We start from the raw sequence: 27,743 nt of genomic DNA on the forward strand, positions 1-27,743 counted from the left end.
AAAAAAAAGAAAAATATTTTTCTTGTGATAGAAGACATTTGCATGAAACATCTGTGTACTGATAAAGAGGTTGAATATTTCTCCAAACTCATTGCAGTGAATTTTTCCTTGGTATTTTCCTTGACTGTGGAGATGTCTGAATACATCACTGTATTATTTCAGTGTGCTGATCAGAATCTTATCCTAAGCATTATCAAATGAGTCTTTAAGAACCCCTAGTGACTTCCTAGTTTTTTTCCAGTACTTCAAAAGGTTTATTTGGGATACTTTCACTAGGAATCTGAGAGAAATGCAATTGGCTTTTTAGGGAGATTTCTCATTGCTTGGGGAGCACTTGCTAAGGAATCTTTCATGATTATTTTTTTGCACCTAGATCAGTTTTTAATTTCTGCCTGTGCCATGAAATGCTGCCCATAAACTTGTTACAGCCTCTTTTTTTTTTCTTCTTCTCCATCAAGTTCACATACAAATCAATAACCATTTAAAAATGTATATTTTTCATGTTTTTATCCTGAAACAACTAGATACTTTGTCACTGACTTAGTTTCATTTATGAAGTCATTTATGAGTCTCAGGAGTTAGAGATTCTTAATGTCTCACTTAATGACTATACTTCTTTTCATATATAGTTCATTGCTTTCTTTTAGACTCTGTTTAGGGCCTCTCTCCCACATCCCACGTCTGACTGTGACTTTGCACAGTATGAAACACACACACTTATTCCTGGAATTGACTTGTTCTCTGATCGCTACAGAGCTGACATCTCCACCGTAGTTGCAAGTCTGAATTTCCTTATGTTTGAATTGCACTGTGCAAAACAAAATTTAACAGTAAGTATAATTTAATAGCATTTATTTATTTATTTATAAGTTTATAACATTTTATTATATTATTGGATGTACTTATGACAAGCCATGGAAGCTCTAGTAAAATATCTCTGCATTATGCTCTACGGCAACTTTCTCACATTCTGTTATTTCTCTGTATGGACTACTTTTATACTTTCCTTCTTATGTTGATCATGTGGCTATTGCCTTCATTTAATGACTGACCTCTTCTGGTTTAATCTAACTTCTTTTGAGGGTGCAGTACCATACAGTGGAATAAATAGATTCTGTTGCTTACTAGTACTGAAAAGGGGCAGTTCTGTATCTGTTCCTATTAGCACCTGTATGGTCCAATAGATTTTCTTACATCTTGTCAATTTGATACCTTTATAAATCAACTTCCAGCTGGAAAAAAACCTTTGAATCAAAACAATTATATATATACAGATAGTTTGCTGCTGTTTTAATGAGCTGAATCCAATTAGATAAGGGTCCTACAAGTGGCAGAGCCAGTGTGAGGGGATAAGATTTTGTGACTAGTTTGGAGGTGGAGATAGAAGAGAGGTTAGAGAGGAGGTGAGGTGACAACATGTTACTCCTTCTTGTCAGCAAACCATTCACTGGATTGATTTCTTCAGGCAGAGTGTCTGTTTTGTCTCTGGTTGATGATTTTTTCTACCTTTCTTTACTAGAGCTCACTTTGTTAGTCATCTTAATCTAACTTGCCCTCACTATGGGAGATGGGGTGAGATCAAGGAACGAACTTTACCTGGAGGCAGGGATACTTAATTTGGCTGCTTGCATTTTTGCACCTGCTCTGGCAGATTATAGATCCAGGCCATAGAGTATAATCAAAGCAATAACAAATTCTGCAGAATGAGAGCTTCTTTTCCACTGAATGCTTAATGTGTAGGAATGTTTTGGATGATGAGCATTGAGATGATTTGACGTAAATCATAATATATCAATATTAAAATTTTATTTAAAAAAAAAGACTTCAAATACTAATTTTGTAGAAGCACTAGAAATGTCAGTTAGAAACAGTATGGCTACAACTAAAATGTTTGTCTGAAGCTCTTGTAATCCAAATTTTGAAGCTATTCTATGAAAAAATAAAAGCACATTTCACAAGAAAGTAACAAGGATGTTATAATTTGTCTTTTCTGAAGGCTTTTATACAGTGTGCTTACTAGAAAGTTTTTTTTTTTTAACATTCATGTAATTTTTCCCCACAAAAGCATTTAATTGAACAGAAACGAATTGGTCAAAAAGCCTCCTCATCATCTAGTTTATTTTACAATTGATATATTTTCACCTACACAATTGCTAGACACCATAGTGTTTATATTCTAAAGCTCACAGCATTCCATCATTTTACTGCTTATATGGAAACAATTGTGGCATAAATATGCAGACAGTTTTAGAAACCCCTTATATCAGTATCTTTCCAGTAGATTTACTCACCAACAGTATCAAAAAGCAGAACAAAAATCTGAAGTTTTGGAGAAACTTTACATTGCACTTTGTAAATCTCACGTAACATAGTGCTAAACAATTAGGGGTTGCATTTAGCCAGCTGAAAAACTTTGTAAAATCTTTGTCCTTCATACAGCGCAAGGGAAATAGTGGTGACATCCTAGCATGTGGCAGTGAAAGCAGTACTGCTTTATTATCAATCTATTTGTGATATAAACTTGTGATATACATTTCTGTAATTGAACCCCTTATACCATTCATAACTAGATGACCTAATATTTTCCTACAGATTTTACCTTTGTTCACATTATACCAATACTTTGTTTCTGAGATTTGTAAGGACCCTGCTAAATGCATTGAAGGAAGAATCTTCAAGGTAATCAAAGAAGTTTTATTTTTTTCATGGCACATTGTAAATGAAATAAACTTTTCACTTCTTTGTTAAATATATTTGATGAAATATGTCTCGATATACAACCACTGTGAAAAATGGTGCTTTAAAGTGGAGCTGATCCTCAGTATTTCTTAATAAAACAGATTGCAGAATAGGAATACTTTCTAAATGAACAATATTAATATTCTCATTTTTTGTAGGATGTAGAGTTATTTAGAAAGTTTTATTATTGGTGACTTACAGTAAGTGCTAAATATCATTTTTCTACTTTCCATTTAGCAGATATTAACATTAAAGATATAAGATTTTTCTCTCCTAAATCCATACTCATTGTTTCATGCTTTATCTTCTTGTGTTGTTCTCTTATGTTTTCCTAAGTGCAAAACATAAATTACTTACTCATAATGTTCACTTTCAGATTTGTTATCAGTCTCATAGTGGAACCCAGTTGTCAGACTTTTATGATTTCACTAATGTTTTCACTTTTTTTCTCTTTTTTCAAGGAATGTAACTTTTAAGAGTCAAAATATTATTGCTTTTAGATATTTTCAGGAAATGCTGAAATGGATTAGGGAGACTAGCTGAGTACTATGAGATTAACAGGAATAAGTGGCTGATCTTGGACTATGATTCATAGTTATAACTGCATGAATTAAGACCTTTTCCTTTCTCAGGAGTTTTTGAAGAAGGTTATGGGTTTTTTTTACCTCATTTTTCTTTTAAGACCCATATTTGAGTTTTTGCTTAGTGATTTCTTTTCATTACAGAACATTCTCCATCAGTGTATTATTTCAGTAGTCAAATCTTCTTGAAAATTACCTTTAAATATATTTCATATAGAGGAAAAAAAAAAAGCTGGATTTAAAATTTTTTTTTAAACACAAGCCTCTGTTGTTTTTTCACAGATTAAAGTACTTACAGATATAGGATTTTTTACAGAGGCCTTTCATGAACTGTGTTTACTTAATTGTGGAGAAAGAATCCCATGGAAAATACCGGCAGGGTACAAAAAACCCGAAGAAATGAAGGTAAACACCAGTTAAATGTAACATTGAAATATAATTGATTCAGATATGATTGATTCAGTTCTCAGCCCATTTAAGGTGGATAGCAAAATTCCCATCACCCAGGCAGGGACAGGACACCAGAGGCACTGGGCAACTCCCTGGGAATGGGCTGAGCCCAGGCTGGGCAGGGCAGGGCTGTGTGGAGCTGGTGTCTGGTCCTCCTGTGGCCTCACTGGGACAGGGGCTGATGGAACCTGGGGTGACATGGGGCCAGTGAGATCAATGGCCTGACTGGCCTTATCCTGCAGCCTTGCAATGGCTAGAATGAGCACAAAGCAGCAGTATCTTTTTTTCACAGTAGCCAACTGTCTGAACTAATAGGGGAAATTGCAACTAAGTTTATGATGTCAAATATTTACATTTAATATATTTGATAAGCAGTCAGACTTTTTGAACCTACCAATAATTCTTTTGTACAAACTACAAGAAAAGATAAAAACCTGAAACTCAGTCTTTTTCCTTAGAGCGCAAGCTTCTTTCCATTTTCACAAAGTTGAGCCATACAGAGTTATTAACACCCTCACTGGAATTCATTCTGCAAATCTCCCTTCTTCATGGCTACAGTAAGGAATGTATTTAATCCTTACTGATGCTAATGAGATTAAAATTCAGCATTAGGACTCTTGTTACAATGTGGTTCAAGTAGAAATTCTTGCTGGACTTCTGTAAGACTCTCAGACTGAGGAGAAGGGCCCACTTTTCAGGCATTGACAGAGATAGTGTAGGGCTACATTTGGAGTTAGATTTTATGAAAGAATTAATAAAAATCACATAAAACACAAGTGACTGTTAGACAGAGCTCTCAGTAAGGATGAAGGCTGGAAATTATTTCTATCTTTTCCTTCCCCTCTGTAGACAGATTAGTGAAAAAGTAAAGAGTTTTTGAGCAGGGATTGGAATTCGGGTTAGGATTCTGAAAACAAAGTGTGTGTAAGTCAAGGAATATCTGTTGTTTTTATAGCCCTCAAAAGGAGTTGGAAGTCTTCAGTTTGTCTTAATCTGTATTTTGCCCTTTCATTACATTCACAGGTCTGTGTTCTGCTGAATAGCAGTGGAGGTATGTGCTAAGTCTAGAGTTAGCTTTGGGACTCAGGAATGTGAAGAATATATATGGCAAATGGTGGCCAATATCTTTGTTGGAAGAGGATTTTTGCTGGTTTACTTCTCTGCCTTCTTTCGATTCACGTTGAAGAGTCCTGGTGAATGTCATAGGAGATGTAGGGGTAGATCTTGGTTTCAGGTTGTTGTTCAGAAATGTGAAACCCATAGATACCAATTGTTGATATTTTCCGGGCCATAAAAAAATAGTTGGAAATGCATTATACTTGTCTGCTTCTCTGCTGACATGCTTATCTCATACTTCTATTATAACGCATTACTAATTTTTTATTCTGTTGATTTTTACAGACCTTACTGTACTTTGACTCCTCAAAATCTCTCCTGACTTTTACAAATTTACAGGTAAAAAATAACCTGAAAGTACCAAAATTTTAATGCTGGACATATAGATTTATTTCAGTGGCTTTAGTTAGAGATTATTTGGTTCAGAAAACATATTTTGGTAAACACAAGTTAATAGAAAACCTATTCTCCTCAACAGTTTCATTGCAACAAATAGCAACTGTTTTTCATCCTACTAAAATAGCAAGAACATCAGCTGTTTGACCTTCTGAGTTCTCTTCATAGGCTTATCCTAATTTAGATTGAAGCTGAAAGAAAAAGGTGAATCTGAAAATTAATTAATTCTCATTTTAATTAAAATTATATGTTTATCAGTGATTTTTTTGTTTTCCATTTTTAATTGCTTTGTCACAGATCCGTTGAGCAAGTAGAAGTAGATGCTAGCAGAAAACAGCAAAAAAGCCATACCATATAACCAAACTGATAAAATAGAAAAAAGAACAACAACTTTTTCCCTTCACTTTCATCTCTTATTTACAGCAAGGTTATGTGTCTCTTACAACAGTTGATATTAGAAGATAGAAATGAAATGTCTATCTTGACAGCTTTCAATTTCACTTGTTTCAGATTTATTTCTAAATTGTGTTTTTTCCTGAGATTTTGATTTGAACACTTCACAGTCTATACGCAGTTCTTATTGGTCTCCTCATTTTGCAAAGCTGTATAGACTTCGTACTTCTAAATGTATTAATCTGAAGTGAGGGTAATGAGCTCTAGATAGAATGATGAACATTTTTTCTTTGCCTCACCTTTCTAGTTAGGGGAAGTTGTAGCAGAGTTTCCTTTGACTTTGTTTTATGAACTACATTTTACCTACGTGCTTTTTGTAGCTTTAGCTAAAAGAGTGCTACGGACAATGTAGAAAACTAGAACCCACACAAAGGGTTAAATGCATCTTCTGTGGGAAAATTGATCACTGAGGCTATAGCCTCAGCAGTAGCTGCTAGGGAGAGAATTAAGTTTGGGAAGAAAAAAATCAACTATGACTATGACCAAGATCACATTGCTAATGCTGCTCATATTAATTGTTGATAAACATTATTATTATTAGAAGTAAAATATCCCTTGAAAAATAAAAATATAAAATATGTCATTTGAAATGATCACAATTACTGATTTTTTTTTTAGGTACTGGAGGACATATTTAATTGGAGTCTGTCTTTAACAGTAGTGCCACTGTGCGACCAACAAATTATGAACAAATTAATCTTAGCCAAAATGCATTTCATCATTTGCCTTTCTGCCACAATAAATTATATACCTGAAAAAGTGGAAAAATACATATATTCTGTTGATAACAAGCCAGATGGAGTTACACCATCAAATGTAAAAGGTAATAATTTAAGGGTGCTGAAAAAGTGGATTTATTCTGCAAATTATGAAACATTGTTTTTTTACTTTTAACAATTGCACATGCATTAAACTGTCACATTTTAAACAATATTAATGTTAATTGTTGCTGATCATATCAATCTTTATGGAAATAATAAACAACATTAAGACCTTTCAAGTAATTTTAGCTAATATATCTAAATATAGCTTTGATTCTGCTTCTGTTATCTGAAATTTCATTTGAAATGCATTTGACAGTTGATGCTGTTAAGAATTCAAGACAACGGGAACAAAGAGACACAGTGATGCAGCTCATTGACTGTAAAGCTGAATTAAATATGACCATGCTGAAGGTAATTTTTTTTTCTAGAAAAAGGGCTTAATAAACTTCAGATGGTTCCTAAAACATTATTAATGTTTTCAGTGTAACTAAATTTATGACATAGATGTCCGTATTTTCACAATCAGATCTCAGTATGGCGGTTTCAGCAACAAGAGTAGAGACTGAATGAATTTTCAGGAACAAACTATCTCCTTTCAGAGGTGGCAGTTGTAGAACATGTCAGAGACTTTGATGGAGCAGTATGCTCTACAAATAAATGGAAATGAATTCTCTATCATATATGAAATGTCTCAAATTTTTTACCTTGCTCTCTCCAATAATTTATTTAGAGAAAAATAGTGTAGGTTATTTTTTTAGGTGGTTTGTTTGTTGATAAATTGTAACTTTCATGCTTGGTAGATCCACGTCATGAAAAGTCAAAAGCTAACATATTCCTCTTTCAGAGTGGCTTTCCACTTCAGAAGTATCTGCTTTTAGCCATTCTAACAAACAGAGTAGTATGTGAAATACATCTGGTGAAATGGGGATTGGTTTTGAATGGCAGTTGCTACATGCTGTGAATTAGAAACTTAGAAGTTTTAGTATAGCTTTAAAATTATGTGAACATAGCATCTCGAAGATAACTACAATAGAAATGTTAAATTAATTTGAATCGGGCTCATTTAAGAGACATAATATATTTCTTAGGCTCTTGATTTTTCTTTAATTGTTTGATTCTTTCTCTTACAGTAGAGCTCCGAATTTATCAGAGAAGTCACCTAAAAAAAGCCAAAGAATTCTTCTGAAAGTTCCATGATTGAGCTTTTATTTAAAGTTTACTTTGTTTTAGACTTGGCTTTCCCGGCTTCTTACAACTCTGTTTGTTAGAAAGACTGCAAATTACAGCTGAAATTTCAGTATACATACTGTGCTCAAAGATCTATCAGAGTACAGATAGAAAAGACTGTAATATGTCTTGCAGTGTCTTTCATATTGTATTTTGATATTGTATTTTATTGTTTAAAATTACTAAGCATGTAAAAAGTACACTATAAAATTATCAAGTATAGCTATGAGATAATGAGAGGAATTAAAATTATTGAGCACTGCTGTTAAGCTATAAAGTACTCTCTTATGGTATATAATGCAGTTGCTCATAAATTAAAACAGTACAGGCACAGTTAAGATGTTGCTATTTTCAGCACCTAGAACCTATAAATCTGCAAAATCAAAATTACAAGCCCTAGCTACTTATAGAAAAAGGACGTTGTCTTAATGTTAGTTTCTTCCAGGGTGTAGTGGTAGTAGGCTATAATGGAATAGAACACTTTTTAAGAAAAGTTTCGGGTTTTTTTTTTTTTAAGTTATACAATGCTGTGTTCTTCTCTAGGGAATTTTGTTAACAGAAGCTGAAGAAAGTCTTAACCGTCTTGTGCAGAACATACAGGACAAATATGATGGGAAGATATCTCTGTGTTCTGCAGAAGATTTAGAGGTTCTTATTGAAGCCAAACTTCAGCTTGCAGGTATTTCTCAGCAATGGCACCGAGCAGCTTTCAGGTAAACATCCTTATGAACAACCGTGTATTATACAGCCTTGCTTATGTAAACTAACTGAATAAATAAAAATCTAGCAACTTCTTCTTTAAATCCTTTATGTCTACAAAGTTACAGTAATTTTCTAAATTTTAGTAGCTAACCATAATAAGCCCATTAATGCACTCACAAATATAATTTATACTGGTATTTTATTTTTCATTATTGCTTTATCTTACTTTTTTAAAGGTCATCAGATATAAGCCTGTGATTTCTCTGTGAGGTGTTTCTGTGATACAGTTTTGTACAAAATCAAAGAAAAAGTTGAAGTTTTCTCTTTGTTTAGAGTCTGGATTTGTTAGGTCCTGCATTTTTTACTATTTTAAAGTGTTTTGAGGTTTTCAATTATTTTGGAGAACTTCAAGAAACAACAGTTTTTTTTGCTGTTCTTTGAATATACGGAGCATACATAAATATATTAACTACTTACAGATGTTGAATCTGACCATTGTTTTGATCTTTCGTCTAGGAGGATTCTTCTGCTTAGTATACTTGTAATTTTAATTTGTATAAAAAGGATAATACTTTAAAAATACATCATTTTCAGTAGTGACGAGCTCCTTCTGGGCATTTTTTATTAAAGTAAAAACTCTTTGAGGATACAAGCAACTTATAGAGGCACAGCACTGTTACTTGTCAGCCTGTACTGAGTTTAGATAGGAAGTAATCCCTGTTTGTCACTTTCGTTAGGTCTAGTCTGGCTAAACAACACCAAAAGTATTACATAAAATCAAACATTACAGTGAGCACCAGCCAAAAAGCAAATTAATGTTTCCTTTTATCGTTAGAATACTCTTATCGTGAGGATTCCTGCAACACTCTTGCTGAAGCTGTAGATTTTTCAGGTGGCCAATCAATCTCAAAGGAGTTTTTTTCCCTTTATGCCCAATTAAAAAAAAAGTTTTCTACTATGTCAAAGGCAAACTACTTTGTTTCACCCAGCTATCTTAAGCAAACAAACATAGCTCCAAATCAGATAGCTTTTAAGTAGCACAGTTCCTTTTGAGCTGTTATATTATAGCAATAAAAAACATTAATGAGGACAGGAGCTTCAGAGTGCTGTATGGAGCAGTAAAATGAAAGCAGTAAAATAGTACTGCTGCTCAATCTATCACCTGAGTTTCTGTTACGTTATTTTAAAACCTAGAGGTCTCCTTAAAGTTCACAAATTAGGACTACAATAATTTATATCAAAGCTAGTAATGCCATTAGTGAAGATGAGAAGTAAGAGCTTGTAGGCTATTGTAGGCATTTCTACATTTCTCACCATGAAATATTAATTTATTTGAGTGCTCTTTGAATTACACTAGTTTGTCATTTGTCAAAGAGAAAACAACAAATCACTGAACAGTAGTCTCATCATGTTTTTGAATGTGGATTTTATAAAGTTTTCGTATTAGCAACTAAGGACCAATGCATAGATATATGCAATATTTTGTAAATAATCCTGGCTTATCTTGATACTAGGCTTGGTAAAAATCTGTGTTAATAGAACACTGGCTCTAGCATACTCATCCTGCTAAATTGGCTCCCTTCTTTTTGACATGTAGGTATATACTACAATGTAGTTTCTCTCCTGTCTTGTAACTTGCCTAAGATTGAAGACATTTTTTCACAGTATCGGTGGTTCCAATAAATGTGAAGCATTTTATGGACAATTTTTTTTAGGGCTCGCAAATTTTTGAAGGCTGTTTAATGGGCCTTATATATTGACAGTGGTCAGATAGCAGAGAAGAACCCAAAAATCTACAGACAAAGCAAGAGTTTTTGTTGTTATTGTTGTTGTTGTTTTTACACTATTTTACAACTTTATTGCAATGCCTTCCATGGAAACTGCTGATCTATCTGCCTCAGATAGAAATGAAACATTCCTTTGGACAGCTAAATGTTTCCTACCTGCCAAACTAGAAATCAAACTTTGCATGATATTTCAGAAATTCATCATTTTTTTTCCTTTGGTGAAATGATTTAGTGGTGAAATTGATACAGTCAGCTGTACTTTCCTATTTTGATCATCTTGCCACTTTCTGAGTTGGCTGATGACAGGATGTGTATTTTGTCAGGGGAAATATATAGACACATCACTCTTGTTGGCAGCAAAAGAGGATCACAAAAATTTCATCAAGGGAAACTTCTACATTACAGCCTCTGCCTTGCACAAAATTAATCCCTCAGTATAACTGTATGTATAAGAATATTTGGCCTCAATGAAAATACCTAGACAGTATCTCCCCCAAGTTTGTGAGGTTTCTGATTATCTAAATATGTACTTGTCTGTTTATGTGAATAAACTACTACTTAAAAGAGTATGTATATGAAGTCTTGGTCTTGAGGCCTTTTTAACGTTTTAACGTTGTGATTTGTATGTAAGCATGTTAAAATAAATCACTTCATTTTCAGAATTTCTGAGTGTTGACAACACAGTTAGCTGGGGGCCATAGGGCTTGGGAAGGTAGGTTAATATTTCTTAGAAGCTTGCATATACTCTTGAGTGCGGCACCTTCTCCATTTTATATGAGAAAAGTTAGTCACAGCACCTCAAAAAACGTTTTGAATAATGTCAGTTTTTGCCGTAATTTTAACTTTGATGTCTGGTTTCAGGAGGAAACTCTTCTTAATAAAAAGAAAGAAAAGCATCTGGGATATTTCATTGCAATATCCATAGTGTTCGTTTTGCTTTTATAAGCAAATTTTGTTTCATCTTTTCCATTTTTTTTTTGAGAGAGAGTTGTCATCAAATTCAACACTGATTTATTCTAGTTTCACATCAGTGAATAAAACTGAGGTAAAAGGATGATGAAGGAGATTCATAAGGACTGAATTCTGAAAGCTGAAAGACAAGATATTAACAGTTGTGGTTCTCACTGCTACTTTTGGACCTATTTGTGGTGAATTGGTGTAATCCATCCGATTCTGCATCACAAAAACAACAAGGAGGATAGAGTTAGAAATGGCAGGAGGGCTTCTCAATACCCTCTGGAGCTTATATATCCTGTGGTCATGTACATGTTGGCAGAACAATGTGAGTAATTTGTGAGTAGTGAGTTTAAATGTGAGTAATTTCAGAGCAGTGAACTCTTCATGAATCAAGAACTTTGCCTTTATAGCAATTAATCTAATACTTCTCAAAAGCAATACATTCAAGCAATCTGAATCCTTCTTGCATTGTAAGCTCTTTATACTACCCTGGTAGTGTAAGTAAGAAGACCTGAAGGCATTCATAAATTATTTTTTCCTTTTGCTCTATAGCAGCCAGTCTCTGTATAGAGTCTCTGTATGTAAAATCTCTCTATGTAAAGAGACTTCAGTATAGATTTGGATTTTGGTTATACATCTTTAACAATTAACTGAAAAATCTTTGAGGTGACCTAGAGATACCCCCAAGTACTTTTGCATCATTAGGAGAATGTGCTTCAGTGGGTGAAGAATAAGTAGCATTGCAAAACAAGAAAAGAGGAGATACAGATTCAGGGGAAAATGTACAATTACAGATGGAAAGTTAATACTGTGAGACACTGCTATTTTTTTTTTCAGTCTCAGAATATATGGAGCAGCATTTTCTTTGGGAAAAAGTCCTGTTCAAAAGTTCTCATTATGTTGGTTTTGCAAGTGTCTGTGTACCCTGAAAATAATTTTATTCACCAAGTCTATGTTACAGCATTACATTTTCATAGATGTCATAAAAGTTGAAAATTGTATCTGAAAGCTTCAAAAAAAACTGTGAAAATGGATAAAAGCATGGCAGTAAGTATTTTAAGAAAACTGGCAATATATTGACATCCCAAGTCATAACTTTTCGGAGTCATGTGAGGTTCAGCTAATTGCTGCAGTAGTCCTAGTAATGCCTGTATCATTCAAGATGCTGTTTGGAGAGCTCCAGAAAAGGATTTGTGATGGGGCAGTGGGAACTCAGAGTCAATATCACATGATTGCTTTCTGATGAAGTTATCCCAGCATGGCACCTTGTTCAAGTTTTGATAGATGGTGTTTACTGAAATTCTGTGATTATTTAGTTATGGGGATGTAACAAAAGGAAAATATATAGTCTGGAAAACTCTCCCAGTTCATAATTTTCATTTTTACATCTGTTAATTTCTAAAAGCCTATCCCTGGAGATAGATGTGGATAACAGAAATTTTGACTGGAGTTACATTTTAATTGCTCCAACAGAAGATTGTATTTCTTAACTTACCCATTATTATCAGGTTATATCTGTTCTTGGCAACACAGTTTCTCTTCCTACTCTTTTCTCACTTTCATACAAATTCAGAATATACTTTTAATGCAAGTTTTATGTTCAAATGAAGCAATCATTAAAAATTGCTTATAAATATCTCTGATAGAGTCAGAAGTGAAATATCTCTTATAATGAAAACATAATGACAAGTATAACGAGTGGATTTTAATAATATTCTTCCGTCTCATAGCGTTGCTTTGGCTTTCTCTGCAATTCGACTTCTCCAAGATGCAGATATTTTTAGGATGACAGCGACAAATTTTCAAGAAAAAAAGGATAAAAGGGAGAGTTTGGTATGTGTGGATTTAGTATTTATATTGTTTTTTGTTATATGAAGTCTTGTACTAAGTGTTTGGAGATTTTCAGAATGTTGGAACACAGCAGTCACCCATATCACACGGTTGCTGTTATTTTGGGGAGAAAATGGTATATGATGTGATTCAATTGCTTGATTAGCTGTACTATATTCAACATATCTCTATAATCACCATTTCTGTTGTATGTGGTTAGGAATTGCATTCTTTGTATGAATAGTTTCCTGTGACAGCATTGAAAATCTCCTTTTATTTTATAAAAAACAAGATACAAAATGAAAAAATAGATAGCAGGTGTACAATTCAATTGAGATAATTTATGTTTTTTTTTTTTAATTTGAAAACCTTCCACAGAGTATTCTCTAATTTAAGAGACAAACAGAACACTTCTCATTATTGCTGTATTCCAAATTTAGCAAGGTATCAGTGAAATTCTGTTGGCTAGCGTGGAAAGATACTGACTTATGCTTTGGGAAACCAGTGTGCAAAACCTATTCATTATACACCACACATTTACATTTGCACAATAAGGCAAATAGAATCCTATGAACAGAGAAAGTGTCATTTTATTGCTTTCTGGAGCATATCTGAGGCAAATCTTAGCTATGGACTGCAGAGCTTTAGTAATAAAAAGACTGCTTATAGTATGTGAAAATGGCACAGGGAGCTGAGCTGAGAATTCTGCTAGGTGTTTCCAATACTACATTAAATTGGTGTTTGTTTCTAATCATTAGAAATGCTTAGAACTAGAAATCAAAGACTAGAAATTTGTTTCTAATCTTTACTTATGTATCAGAACTCAATATTACCCCACTGAACAGTTACAGTAGGCCATTCTGTACCTTAGAGTTCAGTGCAATGGTTTCTTTTTGATACCAGCAAAGTCCAGACTCTTAGAATTATTCTCCATGAGCTGCTCATCATGTGGTGCTTCAGTTTTTTTCACTTACAAGTAATATATATTTATGCACACACCCATAAAAACTGGTTTAATTAGTTAATGTTTCAATTTTTCCATAGATTTTAATTTAAATAATAAATGGACTCCTGCTATATATATAAAAAAACAAGCAAGTAACAGTATCTATTCTTCAAATAAAATTTTAGTTATGATTATGAATTTATGTTTAATATATTTGCATTAACTTGATTTATTTTAAACTGATACTGTCCTGTTGCTTTGTTTGTAGTAAAGCAATCGATTCCATAATTAACGTTTCTCTTGCTTTTGGAAATATTAGGATTCTTGTGTTGAAGTTGTTCAACAGGCTCATAGTACTGTAGCAGAAGATCATCTGAATATACATCTGTGGCTAAGGTGTCGTAAAATGTTAGTGACTACACTAGCAACACAGCTACGCAGTGCTGGTGATAAGGAAGGTATTAACCTTTTTTGATTTAGACTTTTGGAGTATAATGGGAAGACTCAATTATTTTTCATAAATAAAAATACTAACAGTCCTGTGCAATTATTTGTAATAAATTCATCCTGTGCAGCAAGGATACTGTACTGTATTTCTGAGTATAATCTCTCCTCAGAGCGTTGAAAACACAAACCATTACATTGGTGTTTATTATCTTTTGATAATCATGTAGTAAAAAGGTTCAAAGGTAATTAAAAGTGAAATCAAATTAAATAGTTATGTCTGTTTTAAAAATACAAGCCACTAGTCTTAAAAATATAAAAGCTTTCTTCTTTCACTTTTTATATTGCCTATAAATGAAAATATCATGTTCTTGATTCTTTTTAAGATTTTAAATGAGATCCTATGAAGTACATTTAAAGATTTGTTTGATGATGAAAGAAAAAGTTTTTCCTACTTAGTTCTATAAACAGTATAAATTCTGAAGCTTGCTCTAGTATCAAAATCACAGTCCAGGTCTGCAGACAAACTTTTATATTAATCTCTTCTGTGATACTATTTTGGAATGCTAACTAACTAAGATCAGATTTTTGAATATGACATCTACTCTGCAAAATTTAATTATTAATTGCTGGTGACTTACATATTAAAAATGCATTTTGATGAATTTAAGGAATGTATGATTTAAACACTATAATTTTTCTCTTCTTTTCTGAGAGCAAATTTGGCACAGAATTTATGAAGTGGAAAATGTGGAATCCATATTTTCAGATTTCCTGTAAATTTTTAGAGAAGAATCAACTTGTTAAAATGGAAGAAGACAATGTGGTCTTTTCTGTTATATTTTATTAATCACATATTTCCTTGTTTTAGAAAATTATGTGGCCGAATGCAGAAGTATTATAAAAGAAGTAATATTAGAGGCAGAAGCCTTTGGTGATATTGAGACTCAGGCTGAAATGATGGTGCAAGCAGCAATTCTTGACCTGCAAGAAGGATGTCCCACAGCTGACATTAAACTTCTTTTGCAGGTTTGAGCACAAAAGAGAAACTGTTGGCTTTTCTTTGATACTTTTTTTTTTTGGTAGAGTCAGAACAGCTGATGCCAGCATTAAATAAACTTGAAATAGTGACTCCACAGTAGATTTTTTTTTTCACTTTGTGCGATTTGTCCTCATAAAGAGACATCAAAAGTAGTAACTACATTGGTTTTTGTTATCTATGTCCAAACAGAATATCATCAGTTTACTCCAAGAGGATAAATTTATTTCTCCTCCAGCTTCTTTGACTCTTGTGAAAAGTATGCTTCTGATGACAGATGTACTAGCGCTGCAAACAATAGAGAATATGGAAAATTGTTCTTCTTCAGTGGAACCATTAAACTTACTAAATTTGGCACATGAAATCACCTTGAAGGAAGTGAGTATACAATTTATACAGCATTTGCAAATTCTTACAACGATTCTGGTAACTCTTCTAACAATTTATTTAAAGGGCTATTCCCATTAATTGGGAATTTTCCCAAGATTATGTAGTATAAAGAAGTAATTCACCTTGCCAAGCTTATTTTGTATACTCATCTTGCATATTCATGGTCCTAAGTAGCCTGATATTTTTGTGGCTTAAAAAATCCTGAATACTTGCAAATGTATATTCATATGTGAAAACTGAAATAGGGAGTTTCATTTTTCATAGGTGCTGAAGGCTCAGTTTTCCCACTTGAATCTGAGGGATACATTATGCTGAGCACCTCAGGGAAAATGTACATCTCATAAAATTCCTGACTTCTGAGCACTGAAGTTTAAGAATTTAGCTTTATTCCTTAACTTAGAGTCATCTGACTTAGAAAATCCTTACAGACATAGCAATTTATAATGCGTTCCCCATTGCTTTATTTTTATGAATGAAAAGTTTGACTGGTCCATAGGTACGTTATTTTTCCTTTCTGGCCTCTGGCTTTTGTTGAATGTCAGATTTCTTTCCAGACATAACAGCTTCTTTCTAATAATAAGGTTACTTGGGAGTTCTGCTTCTGAAAGACAACTTGTTTTGAGTGAATTTACTCTTAGAAACCAAAATGGTGTTAATAAATCTGATTAAGAGTTCATTGAAATTCTCCGTTTGATACCAAACTTCTCTGCAAAGAAGACAATCACAAATTGAAGTAAAGGAGTTCAAGAGTATCAGATCATCTTCTAGTGCTCTTTTATAAGAAACTCTTGAGTTCTAGGGTTTTACAAGTACCTAACTTACTTCTTCAAAGGATTTAATTTGCTATCTGTAACTCAGTTTTACAAAACATATTCTTTTCATAGATTTTTTTTTGTGGAGAATATATTGAACAGCAGATAGAAGACAGTACAATGACCTGCCTTGTTCTACCTGCAAAAAATATCTACTTGCCCTATATAAACCTTCTGGCCCAAGTCAAAATGAGAATTGGTAAGAAAAAATGCAATTTATTAATATATATATTTTTTCATTCATTTTCATTCATATTTTATACATCAGCAGATAAGATAAGCTGATATGTCAGAAGTAAAGATAATGAACCAATTATTTCAGAGAAGCCTTTGGATCTGGTTAGTAGATAAGGAATTTTGGAGTTTGTTAATGCTGACAGAGGGGTGGGTTCTACCTGCAACTGTCAGGTGGAACAGTGGTAGGAAGTGGCTTACTGCCAGTACTTACAGATCATTTGTGACAGATTGATTTGTGTAGCCTAAACTTATTTTGAATTGTCTAAGTAAACCTTATTAGCATTGTGAAGTAGTGAAATAGTATGATACTTCCACATCTATGTCCATTAATCACTTAAATTTTTGAGAATTGGATTGTAATGGCAAATATATAACAGTATTTGTTCTAGGAAATTAACTTTGTTTTGCATAAGTTGTTTTTTTATTAAATCATTTACTAAGAGATGTCTATTTGTTTTTCCTTAGGAAACACATTAGCTGAAAGAGTAGCTTGCACACCTGAAAGAGAAGATCCGCTGCAATGGTTACATGCTCTCAAACATTTAGAAACAGCACTGAAGCTTTGCAGAGCATCTGCAACAAAAGCACTAGATATGGAAGCTCAACTTCTTTTTCAGATAGGTAAATAAAATCCTGTTTGTTCATCATGATAGCATTTGTATGATAATCTTATACTTGTGGGCTTTCCTAAAAGGGAGATGTTTTCCTGTCAAAATAGAACAGATGTGGATACGTATCCCTGTAATTGCAGATTTCTTTCCTGTGTTTCATATCATGATAGCATATTCAAGGTGCATTATGCAATGAATAATTTCAAAACTGCAGTAGAACTTTTTCCATCTCTGTGTTATCAGGGATCAAAGGGCATAGCTGATGAGGTTTAAGACACTGTAGAAAGCTAATTAGCTTATTTGCATCAGTCTGAAGTAAAGAAGATGAGAGCTTCATATAGTATTTCTAAATGACTTAACAAAGCTAACGAGTTACACAATGTCTGCATGCATTTGGACTTCACTGGCATTATGTTTTCCACCATGAAGAGCTGGTTTGTTAGGATCTTAGCCAGAAAGGCACTCAGACTCTATAAAGTAACACTTAAAATGCCATTTGCAAGAATTAACACTATAAAGATGAGAATAGTGCAAATGAGCTTACATCCATTCACATGCTGAGAATCTCAAGTTGTTCTTTATTGAGTGGGCCTTCGGTCAAGGTGTAGTACACCATAAACATCTTATCAGTGAAAGGATTACCTAATTTTTGTCTTTTGGAACAGTTAAAGAATTTTCTTAAAAGAAAACAATTATATTCATTGTTTCTACTATCAAACAAAAAGCACGTTCACATAACTTTTTTCCTACAATTTTACAAAAAGGAAAGGGTCTGCAGGTGGGATAATCATTGGTGGGAAAAAGCTGATGCCAACAGGCTCTCTTTGTTCTGACTGGCTAAGTTCATCCTGTGGCCAGGGGACATCCTTCTGGCCATGTACAGGCCTACATGACTGTTATGTGGATCTCTAACCCCACAATGTACAATGATCTTCTGGTTAAGATTGCTGCATATTAGGTGTCATTATGGTTCCAAAGATTGATTATTTTAGCTACTTTAAGAAATAACTTCTAATACAGGATTTGTGCATAACATTTTAAAAAATCTGGAAAGGATTTTGCTTATCGGGAAGAAAATCATAATGCAATCCATTGTTGAATTTTCCTAGGAGGCAAGTGGGTTAGATCTTACAGAAAACAAACAAACAAAAACCAGAAAAATCTTGCAAACTAGTTTTCTATATTTCTTTCTTAGGTAAGGTGGAATGTCAGATAGCCAAAGCAGGAAATAACAAGTCATATCGAGCTGTTGAAACCCTGCTGGAAGCTATAAAACTGAGCCAGAAACATGATCAAAACTTTGAGTAAGAAAATATATATAATTATCAAAATATGACCCTTTTGTAAGATTTGATGTTGGATTTCTTGTGGTTTTGGACTGTTTACTTTACTGTTGTAGCGTAAAACTACAGTATATTCATTCTCTTACTTAAAACAAATGTGAAGACAATTTTAAAGCATATTTTTGAGTATATGAATCTATGGCTTTTGCTTTTATTTCCAATTTTCTTCTCCTTCTCTCAAGACCAGAGACAGTGCTAGTAAAAGAGGAGTTTTATTCATATTTCAGAACATGAGCTGTGGTCTGCCCCCTTCCAGATAATAGAAATCCAGCTTGAAAAGGTTAGCAGCCAGAAAAAAAGCAGAACAGAGGCAGGAGGAGTGTAGGAAATATGTTTGTAACAGATATCAGGACATTGACTTTGGCATTAGTTATCTGCATAGAAGATGCCTGAAGAACTGAGGCAAGCCAGCCAATAAATTCTTTCAAGCAACTCTGACATATTGTACTTTAGTGTTTTTTTAGATTCTCGACCAGTTTTAATGAATAATGTGCCATGTATGTTTACAGACAGTGTAAAGACAGCAATTTACCTTGATTGTGTGGGGTATTCTGTTACTTATGTTAATGAACCAGAACTCTGAACACCAGAGCAGTAGCAAAGTGAAATCCTCTACAAGCCATCAGCATGATAGAGGATGGTAGAGAAAAGGGCTGTGGTGATGTTCTCCAAGTTTAATTTGCTACACTCTTACTTAATTTGCTACACTCTTTCTAAAATTCTGTACAACAACATCAGTGAACCCTGACTGTCTTACTTTAGATAATGAAACATCCCAATCATCTTCATATAAGCCCTCAGATATCTATGGAATTGTCATGTCTTCATGCCTGAAATACTTTTTTTTATTAGTGAGACAAGAAAGTTAATTAAATTGTGGCCAACCAAGTGTAGAACTTGTCATCTTCACACTTACTTTTCCTCTTCCTGAACTGTACATCATTCTGTAACTTTCATATTTTGCTTCAACAAGTCACACACACTGGAATTTATGGGACTGTCTCAGCAGCCAACTCTGTGCAATACGTCTGTCCAAAAGAGTAACTGCATGTGCAGGAGTTTGTTGCTAAGATTAAGGAAGCCAATTCTTAGGGGAAATCTGCAGAGTTCTGCAGTGCTGGGAGGAATCTACATAAAAAGACGTAGAAACATACAGTGAATATAAATGTAGAAGAAGTTCTGCAGATACATTTATTTTGGCCTGGTTTATAATACTACTGTAAAAGTGAACAAAGGAGAAAGAAGTACTGGAAGGAGCTGATAAGGGCAGTTTGTCTGAAGATGTAGAATATTCTGGTGTAGAACTAAGAACTAAGAAGGTTCTTCGGTTGAGTCCAAAGATTATTTTGATCACCCTTAGCATTTTTGCTGGTTCTTGGAAGAGAGAAAAATTTTTTATGGGTTGACTGAAGACCCACATCCAAATTCTGCCATACATACGTCAAGGAAACCAGGACAACAGATATATGCCTTGACTTGAGAAAGGAAGAGCAACCCTTGTCAGTTCTATACTGAAAGATCACTTTTCTTTTAGAATTACAGTTTTCTTACTAAACATTTGCCATTTATTTATTGACTACTTGTTGCTCATGGCACAAATTGTATTTGTCAAACTCATAAACCATTGTGTTATATGTTAAGCATACTGTAGGGATGTTCTAGACTCACTGAGACTTCAAAGCAAGACTACTTGGCTCTCTGAAAGGAGATATGTTTTAAGTAGGTGATTTGGACTGGATAAATGATTTATATGGTGATGCTGCCTGACAAGACTTATCATCAGAATACTTTCTTTCATAGTAACACTGATTAACCTGTGTGTTGTCTCTTACAGGTTAATAAGAAGATCATATCTTGAAATAGCACTATTATATTTGCATTTTGCCACAAATAATGAGAATTTGTCACAAAGAGATAAGATGGTAGCTTCAAAATCAGAGGTATGTTTTCTGTCTTTTGCATAGTGGCCTCTTCAAAGCAGGAAGCATCTTTCTGTTAGAGCACTGTTCATCTTGCCAAGCTATTACTTAGTGTGACCTGTAAAAAATACTGGTATGAAAATCCTACTAGAAAAACCACATGAGGAAATCACGTAGTACAGCAGTAGAATTATATAATGTCTGATGTGATTTGTCATTTTTTACTGAATATGATAACATTTTAAACATTTTTTTTTTTGTTTATAAAATGGGAAGAAACAGAATCAAGTGGTTTCACTCCTGATTCTGTACTAGTTAATTTTATCTTTGCAAAGAACATGGAACATTCTAACATGATTTTTATGTAGTAATACTTATACTTTACTAGATTTCATTTTTTTCCAGTACAAACATGAGGAATATAAAAGGTTTTAACCACATTAAAGCAGCTAGTAACCATTTTAAGTGTGCAATGTTTAAAATAAAAGAATAATTAAGATTGTATAAAATGGAAAATTATACCAAAAATCCATAGAACAATGAGGGTAATAGTATAAGCTGCTCTGAGAAAACTTTTAGAGGAGCAAATTTTTAAATTTTAGCATTCAATCCATGGATTTACAAAATTAATGCTGATTTTTAGTTTTAAATGAAACAATTCTGTAAGTCTGAGAACTTTTGCTACCATCAAAGTATATTTTACCAGAATACATTTAGAATCAAAATTAAGAATGTGTGTATAACCTTAGATCCCTGCTGGAGAACTTTCTTCCTCTGCTGGTGAGGCTCTGAAATCAGAAGGCTACAAAGTACGAGCTTGGATTGCAGTAAGAGCAGCCAGACAGGTTGGTACAAGGTTCTAAAGAGTTAATTTTTTTGTCTAGTTTTATCTCATACAACGTACACACAAAAACAAGACAAGAATTAAGGCTCTCTGAAATTTCTGGCATGGGTCTTAATTTGAGGAAATTAGAATGGACACTGTGTGAGTGGTGCATTTAATCTCTCATGGACAGATATGACCCTGTTTGCCTCTATGTTGATTAAATGCAAATATAACAGCACAGTGCCTGATATGTGCATATGTATTTGACGTGTGGGTAGACATCAGTGGCACCCAGGTGAAGATATCTGATTTGAAATCACTTGTGGAGTAATTAAGCTGCCAGCAATAATGATTTATTTAAATACAGTATGTACCATATGACAGATGCTTTAAAAAATATAATATGTTGGGTAATTAATTTTTCATTGTTAGCTTGCTGGTCTCACATTTTAAAATCTGTATAAATATCACAGTGAACAGGTCTTAAATAAAATAAATATTATTTTTAGGTCAGTGAAGCAGTGGTTGCCTCTCAGCTATTAACTGGAATGGAGAGCATTAAAGAAAACAACGTGGAGGATACAGTACAGCAGAAAATCCCAGAATTTGCTTTGATGGATCTCCTTGCTTCATACAGAGATTACTTGTCTGGTATTATTTTCTGCCTAGTAATATTAGAACATTAAATAAGAAATAATATATGCCTTATAATCTAGTAATATATTTGTCACCTAATTTTCATTTATAAAAACTGCAAGTCAGATTTAGAAAGGAAAAGCTGAATCTTGACAGCATGAAATAAGCAGTTTAGGTGACCTGACTAATCCTCTATTTGGATCCTCAATATCAGCCATTGTATGTGTTTGATAGGTTAAGAATGGCACTGGTTGCATCCTGTGGATCAGAGAAAGAAAGTGAAAGGAATAGAGCACATCTTTTAAGAAAGCAGATGGACTTTTGTTACAAGGCTTCCCTAGGCTTCTACTAGCTCTTGGCCCCCAGTCAGTCATCACAGTTTTATTAATCAAGCACTCAGTTAGAATGTATTTTTTTCCGTAGCTATATAGCTTTTCCTTGGAGATTTTCACTTTTTCTTATGGTTTTACAAAGAAATGTTAATGTTGAATAACTCTCCACTAAAATAAAACAAAACAACAACAAAAAACAGCAAACCAACCAAACCAAACAAACAACCCCACCTCTTGCTAATACATCATTTTACAAGTCAAACTCGGACTAATAAGAGTGTGCCTTTCAGGTTCAATGTATTATCTACTAGAAACAGTTCCACTTGCTTTTCTGTGGAACTCTGTCTTTGCCTAGTTTATTTCCAACTGCAACAGTTGTTTTATAATGACTGGATTTGATGGAATGAAAGTTTTTCAGAAAATATAAATTGAATGCAATTAGGAATTCTGTTTATTTTTACACCTGGAAACATTTAGTAACAAAATTTTGGTTCTATGGCTTCATTTCAGTCATCTCAAATGGCTGACAACTTGATTGAACTGTTCTGCCTGATGGTTGTTGGCAAAGCTGAGCGATGACTGCTTACTTTACAGCATTTAAACATATGTGTTTTGATTGGTTTATGAAATCAAGTGTTTTATGCTAAGACCTCCCATCAATCTGATTGCCTAGTGCTAGCACCATTTGCTTATAATTACAGCTACTTTTTTTTTATTGTAGCAAATGCAGCAGGTGTTTATCCTGATAGTACTGTTGGGCAGTCCAGGGAAAAATGAAACTGTAGGAAAGCAAAGTAGGCCAAAACATACAAACACAAATTGAAATGGAAACCATCAGCACAGCATGACAAATATTTTGTTTAAAGCCATTAATGAAACACAATGTTTAAGTTTTGTTAATATACAATGTAGATATTTTAAGTAAATTCTGCTTTTACAATTACCTGTGAAATGTCAGGAATAACAAAGGCATTCAGATTTTGTAGAAGCACACACGATTTTCTGGGAGTTTACTATTAGGAATTACAATAATAAAATATTTGTTCAATTTGAAATGAGAAACAGATCAGAAGAGGTATGTAGGCTTTTGAGAGAGAAATACTGATACAGTATAAAATTGTATAAATCACAGTTTACAGTATAATGATAATTGTACTGCTTTTTTCCCCCTCTTTTTGTGTATGATTTTTAGGCAGCATCAAACAAAGACAATTTTTTAGTACATAGTCAAAAAGAAATTATTTAATTGATAATCCACTAATATCTAAAAGGAACTGGATTGGATTGAAGTTGACAATAAACATTTTTGAGTGCCTAACTGTTCTAAGTTGAGATCAGGCTAATTGGGATGTTCATCTGCTAAAGCTGCAATTGATGGCATCTGCAAGGATGCCTGTGATTCACTAAGTGCTCATCATGTTTTACTACTCCAGTTCACATGTTGTTACGTGTATAATGTAAGACATTTCTTTTGAGTGGAGCAGAGTTATCAGTGCTTGGATCCTCGTTCTACACTACTGAGCTTTCCTTAGATCTTACAAGACCTTTTTCTTCCGCATAAGAGCAACAGAAATCCTTCCCACTCAGGCTGATCATGTTGGTTTGCTCCTCAGCGAGTAACAGTGCTACCTGCTAAGCTTTACTGTCTCTTGGTTTTTATCTTGCTTGGAGGGAAAAAGAATGTGTAAAAAAAAACCTAAAACATCGTGTCCCTTAGGAACTTCAGTTTGGCTCAGGATTGGAACAAGAAGTGAGGAATCCAGTCTTTGCAAAGATTTTGTGCTGGCAAAACATACACAGATTTTTTATAGGTTTTTGTCTGAACTTCACTTGTGGTGTCGGGCTCCAGTTGTACAGGAGAGCACGTAGTGTAATTAATTTGGCCTTTTGTGATTCCACTAATAGAGAGGAGTAGGATTGCATTTTGCTGTGGATTTCAAGGATTCAGGGTAAATGTTAGATGACATAGAGTAGACACAGATCTCAATTTAAGTTAAATGGTTTATTTAAATGTTTCAATTAACAAAGATTTGTAAATAGATCTAAACACGATGTATAGCTATACTGTTAATGAGTCAGAACACTGTGATGCAGATGGATGGCTGTGTGGCCCACAGATTGGAGACAAAGCACTGTGACTTCTGCATTTGCTTGGCTCTTCCACAGCTCAGAGAGAGAGAGAGGGAGGAAAGCTGTTTCTCTCTGCCCTTCTATCTTTCTTGCCAGGATCACTCAGATTCTTGGCTATGATCAGAGAAATATTTTCTTTACAATGCTCAAAAAGTGCTGAAACAATATGAAGAATATTCCTCTAATGAAAAACATAATTGAGTTCACAAGTTCCCTTTTTAGTTGCAGGCAGCCAGTTCCAACACAATGCAGAAACAGGTTTTGAATTGCAACCTTTGGCTTAACATCTATTTTTGATCTGTTACTGGCTTTGCAGATGGATACAATGTTGTTTGTGGAAGTCATACAGCATCTTTTACTGAAAATAAACAAATCATAAAGGAGCAGAACCAAAATGAAGGAACAGAATGTCTTGACACCAGCTCCAGCCAGAAGAAAGAGATAATAACATGGGTTCACCTAATTCGATACCATAGTTATATAAAAGGGCTTTGTCACACAAAACTATTTGGTATGATTTTTTTCTTCCTTCTGGAAAACTGCTGTAGATGACACAATGTTTTTATGGGCCTAAAGTATCAGATTTTAAGTCCAAAATCTGAGAAAGTTTCATTTTTATTTCCTTTAAATTGTATAAGAGTGAAAAGTCTTCACTGAAGTCACGACTTATATCAGTGTACAAGTGTTGTAGGTAAAGGTATCGTTGCCTTTTTTAATAGTTATTCACAGACCTTAAGGATACCATGGAAAGAATCCTTCAAAACTTAATTTCTGTTACTATCTGTAGCAGAAATGCTAAGTCAGGGCTTGAAGCAGTGATTGAACACCTGGTGGGAAGGCGGGCCAACCTAGGGGAGTTCAGGTGCATGCAATTTTACCTGTGTGACTGGAAGGAGTGGAGCCAGGATCTATCCCTTCCCACATTTCCTGTAATGGCTGGCAGTGGAGGCAAGGGGATCTTGCTGGAGATCTCTGCCCACCTGAGCCCTTCTGAAGGTAAACAGCTTTTTTCCTTTTACAGCTGCTGCAGTTGGGCTTATCCTCACTTGCTGCAGCCTGGGGCTCTGCTACCTGCTGTCATTGCTTTGTTCTCCATCATACTATAGCATTGCACTATCTCTGGAGCATTAAAAAAACAATAAACACAAACTTAAGCTGTGTATTATTTTAATTCTAGGTACGTCAGCCTTAAATCAGATCAGAAATAGAGTAGTTCAGTCTGGAGGTCTGTTTGTGAAGATGGAAAGTGACTGTAGTTTAAATTGAATGCTGAACATTACTGAGCATTTGGGCTAAATGCCCAGATGTTATGTGCTTGGTTTATTTTGCTACAAACCTAGACAGAACCTTTTAAATGAGTAAGAATCTATTACTTTCAGAGCTGGATATGGAAGTGGTGCTTTGATAACTAAGAATCAGACCAGATTGTACATACAGGGATTTGTTTGAGGCTTCAGTAGTAGACTTTCTCTGGAGAGAAACTTAGCAACTCTGAATTAATCATTACAGAGAGGGTTGGAATCTTTTCCTTGTAGCATCATATGAAAGAATAGTATTGTGCCTCACCACAGAACTATAAGGACAGTAAGGTGTCTACAGGTAAGCATCAAAATGTGTGTATGTATCTCAGCTGCAGTTACTGTTGATGCAGCCTGAAGAGTTGCTCATCAGCCACTAGCTATCTAAATTTGGGTGAGCATAAGAGCTACTTTTCATGATCATGACTAAATATGCCTTTATACTAGTTGGTGCTTAGAAGTCTAGTGAATACACTGATGCTTACACATTTAATTTAAGTTGCTAAACCCCAAATATGCATCTTCCTCTTTACACTGCTTACTGCATCTAGGCAGAGCTTTGTTAATGATCAAATGTCCATTGAAAATCTGCAGTACAAAAACTGTAGCAATATTCAAGGACAATCAGTATAATTGTTGGAAATGCATTTATTTGCTATTGAATTGATTTATATAATCTACATATTTTACTGTATTTTAAAAGGTATGAATTTACTTTTAAAGAATTTACTTTTAAATGGCAAATGATAACGTAATAAAAATAATCTCTTTTCAAAGCTGCCCATAAATCAGGACTTGGATCACTTTCTGAAAGAGATGGACACTTGAATTCTCTTTTTGACTCGTGGATTGTTCTACGTGTTGCAGAAATGCATTCCTTTCTCAAAAAACACTTATTTGAATATTCAGTGTGTTGTCTCGAGAGCTTCCCAGAACAGCTACAAGATTTAGAAGTGTCACATGGTAGTCCACCTGATTCTTCAAAGGTATTTGCTGTTCTCATGGATTTTTTAGAAGTATGTATTACAGTTGTAACTCTTCAGATTCTCGCAAGTTCCAGGGGTGATGTTTCTGGGAGCACTGCTGAGGAAAGAAATTAATTATCCAGAAGGTATATTTTCTCAAAATTTGGTGGAGCCGTGTGTCTCAAATTTAATTCATGTTTGAATTTTTTCACTGTCTAGTGATGGATGAGAAAATCAGTCTTTTCTGGCTTCCAAACAGCCTATCTGAGCTTTCAAATACGTAAGCACCTCAGGCTATGCCACTGAGAGAAATACTAAATTGAAATTCTGGAGTCTACGCTGACCATGGCATATTTATTGAACATTGAATGGGAAAAGACTTTGAAGATTCAATTTCAAAATAAGTTGCTTCCAAGTTTCTCCATTCCACTTCTCATATTAATAAGTATCTTAATACTAAAAAAAAAATTAAAATGACAGCTTACTCTCTATGGTTTAGTTTCTGTCTACTTTGCTCAGGGTTAGATGGAGGCAGGGGAGCCTTGCGTATTGAGAACTTTTTATTTTATCAAAGTGAATAAAAACACTTTTTTGAAAGTTACTCTTCTAGAGTTGGTGAACTTTCTGCAGTGTTGGACAGCATATCATTACTCATTTTCCAACAAAGAGCTGACTGTGCCACTGAATATATTGTAAATATATGGTATGTGACATTTGTAACAGCCGTCATATATCAAAAATTATTTTACTCTGTCTGCTCTTCTTTTGACATAATTAGTATTACACTGTCCTAGAATAATAAGCTTCAGAGCT

The 27,743-nt window shown here is 34.1% G+C and overlaps 1 protein-coding gene across 3 annotated transcripts in view; it reads left to right on the top strand.

Annotated features, from left to right (window-relative positions):
* CFAP54 (cilia and flagella associated protein 54) overlaps positions 1 to 27,273 on the top strand; it is a 95,441-nt gene extending 68,168 nt beyond the window's left edge. For 2 of the 3 annotated variants that reach the window (XM_031553949.1, XM_019611314.2), the window contains exons 46-64: positions 648 to 830; positions 2,593 to 2,679; positions 3,603 to 3,725; positions 5,172 to 5,225; positions 6,354 to 6,558; positions 6,816 to 6,910; positions 8,270 to 8,439; positions 12,903 to 13,005; positions 14,268 to 14,406; positions 15,264 to 15,421; positions 15,624 to 15,809; positions 16,706 to 16,832; positions 17,336 to 17,491; positions 18,677 to 18,785; positions 20,659 to 20,764; positions 21,493 to 21,588; positions 22,079 to 22,220; positions 24,984 to 25,178; positions 26,743 to 27,272. In XM_031553949.1, the coding sequence (XP_031409809.1) occupies positions 648 to 830; positions 2,593 to 2,679; positions 3,603 to 3,725; positions 5,172 to 5,225; positions 6,354 to 6,558; positions 6,816 to 6,910; positions 8,270 to 8,439; positions 12,903 to 13,005; positions 14,268 to 14,406; positions 15,264 to 15,421; positions 15,624 to 15,809; positions 16,706 to 16,832; positions 17,336 to 17,491; positions 18,677 to 18,785; positions 20,659 to 20,764; positions 21,493 to 21,588; positions 22,079 to 22,220; positions 24,984 to 25,178; positions 26,743 to 27,065 (2,757 nt within the window). In that variant the 3' untranslated portion in view covers positions 27,066 to 27,272. Of the gene's footprint in view, positions 1 to 647; positions 831 to 2,592; positions 2,680 to 3,602; positions 3,726 to 5,171; positions 5,226 to 6,353; positions 6,559 to 6,815; positions 6,911 to 8,269; positions 8,440 to 12,902; positions 13,006 to 14,267; positions 14,407 to 15,263; positions 15,422 to 15,623; positions 15,810 to 16,705; positions 16,833 to 17,335; positions 17,492 to 18,676; positions 18,786 to 20,658; positions 20,765 to 21,492; positions 21,589 to 22,078; positions 22,221 to 24,983; positions 25,179 to 26,742 lie in introns of all 3 variants that reach the window. The other variant, XM_031553952.1, reaches the window with a different exon arrangement.
* Positions 27,274 to 27,743: the final 470 nt, after the last annotated feature.

The sequence above is a fragment of the Meleagris gallopavo genome, chromosome 1, assembly GCF_000146605.3.
Source record: "Meleagris gallopavo isolate NT-WF06-2002-E0010 breed Aviagen turkey brand Nicholas breeding stock chromosome 1, Turkey_5.1, whole genome shotgun sequence".
NCBI lineage: Eukaryota > Metazoa > Chordata > Aves > Galliformes > Phasianidae > Meleagris > Meleagris gallopavo.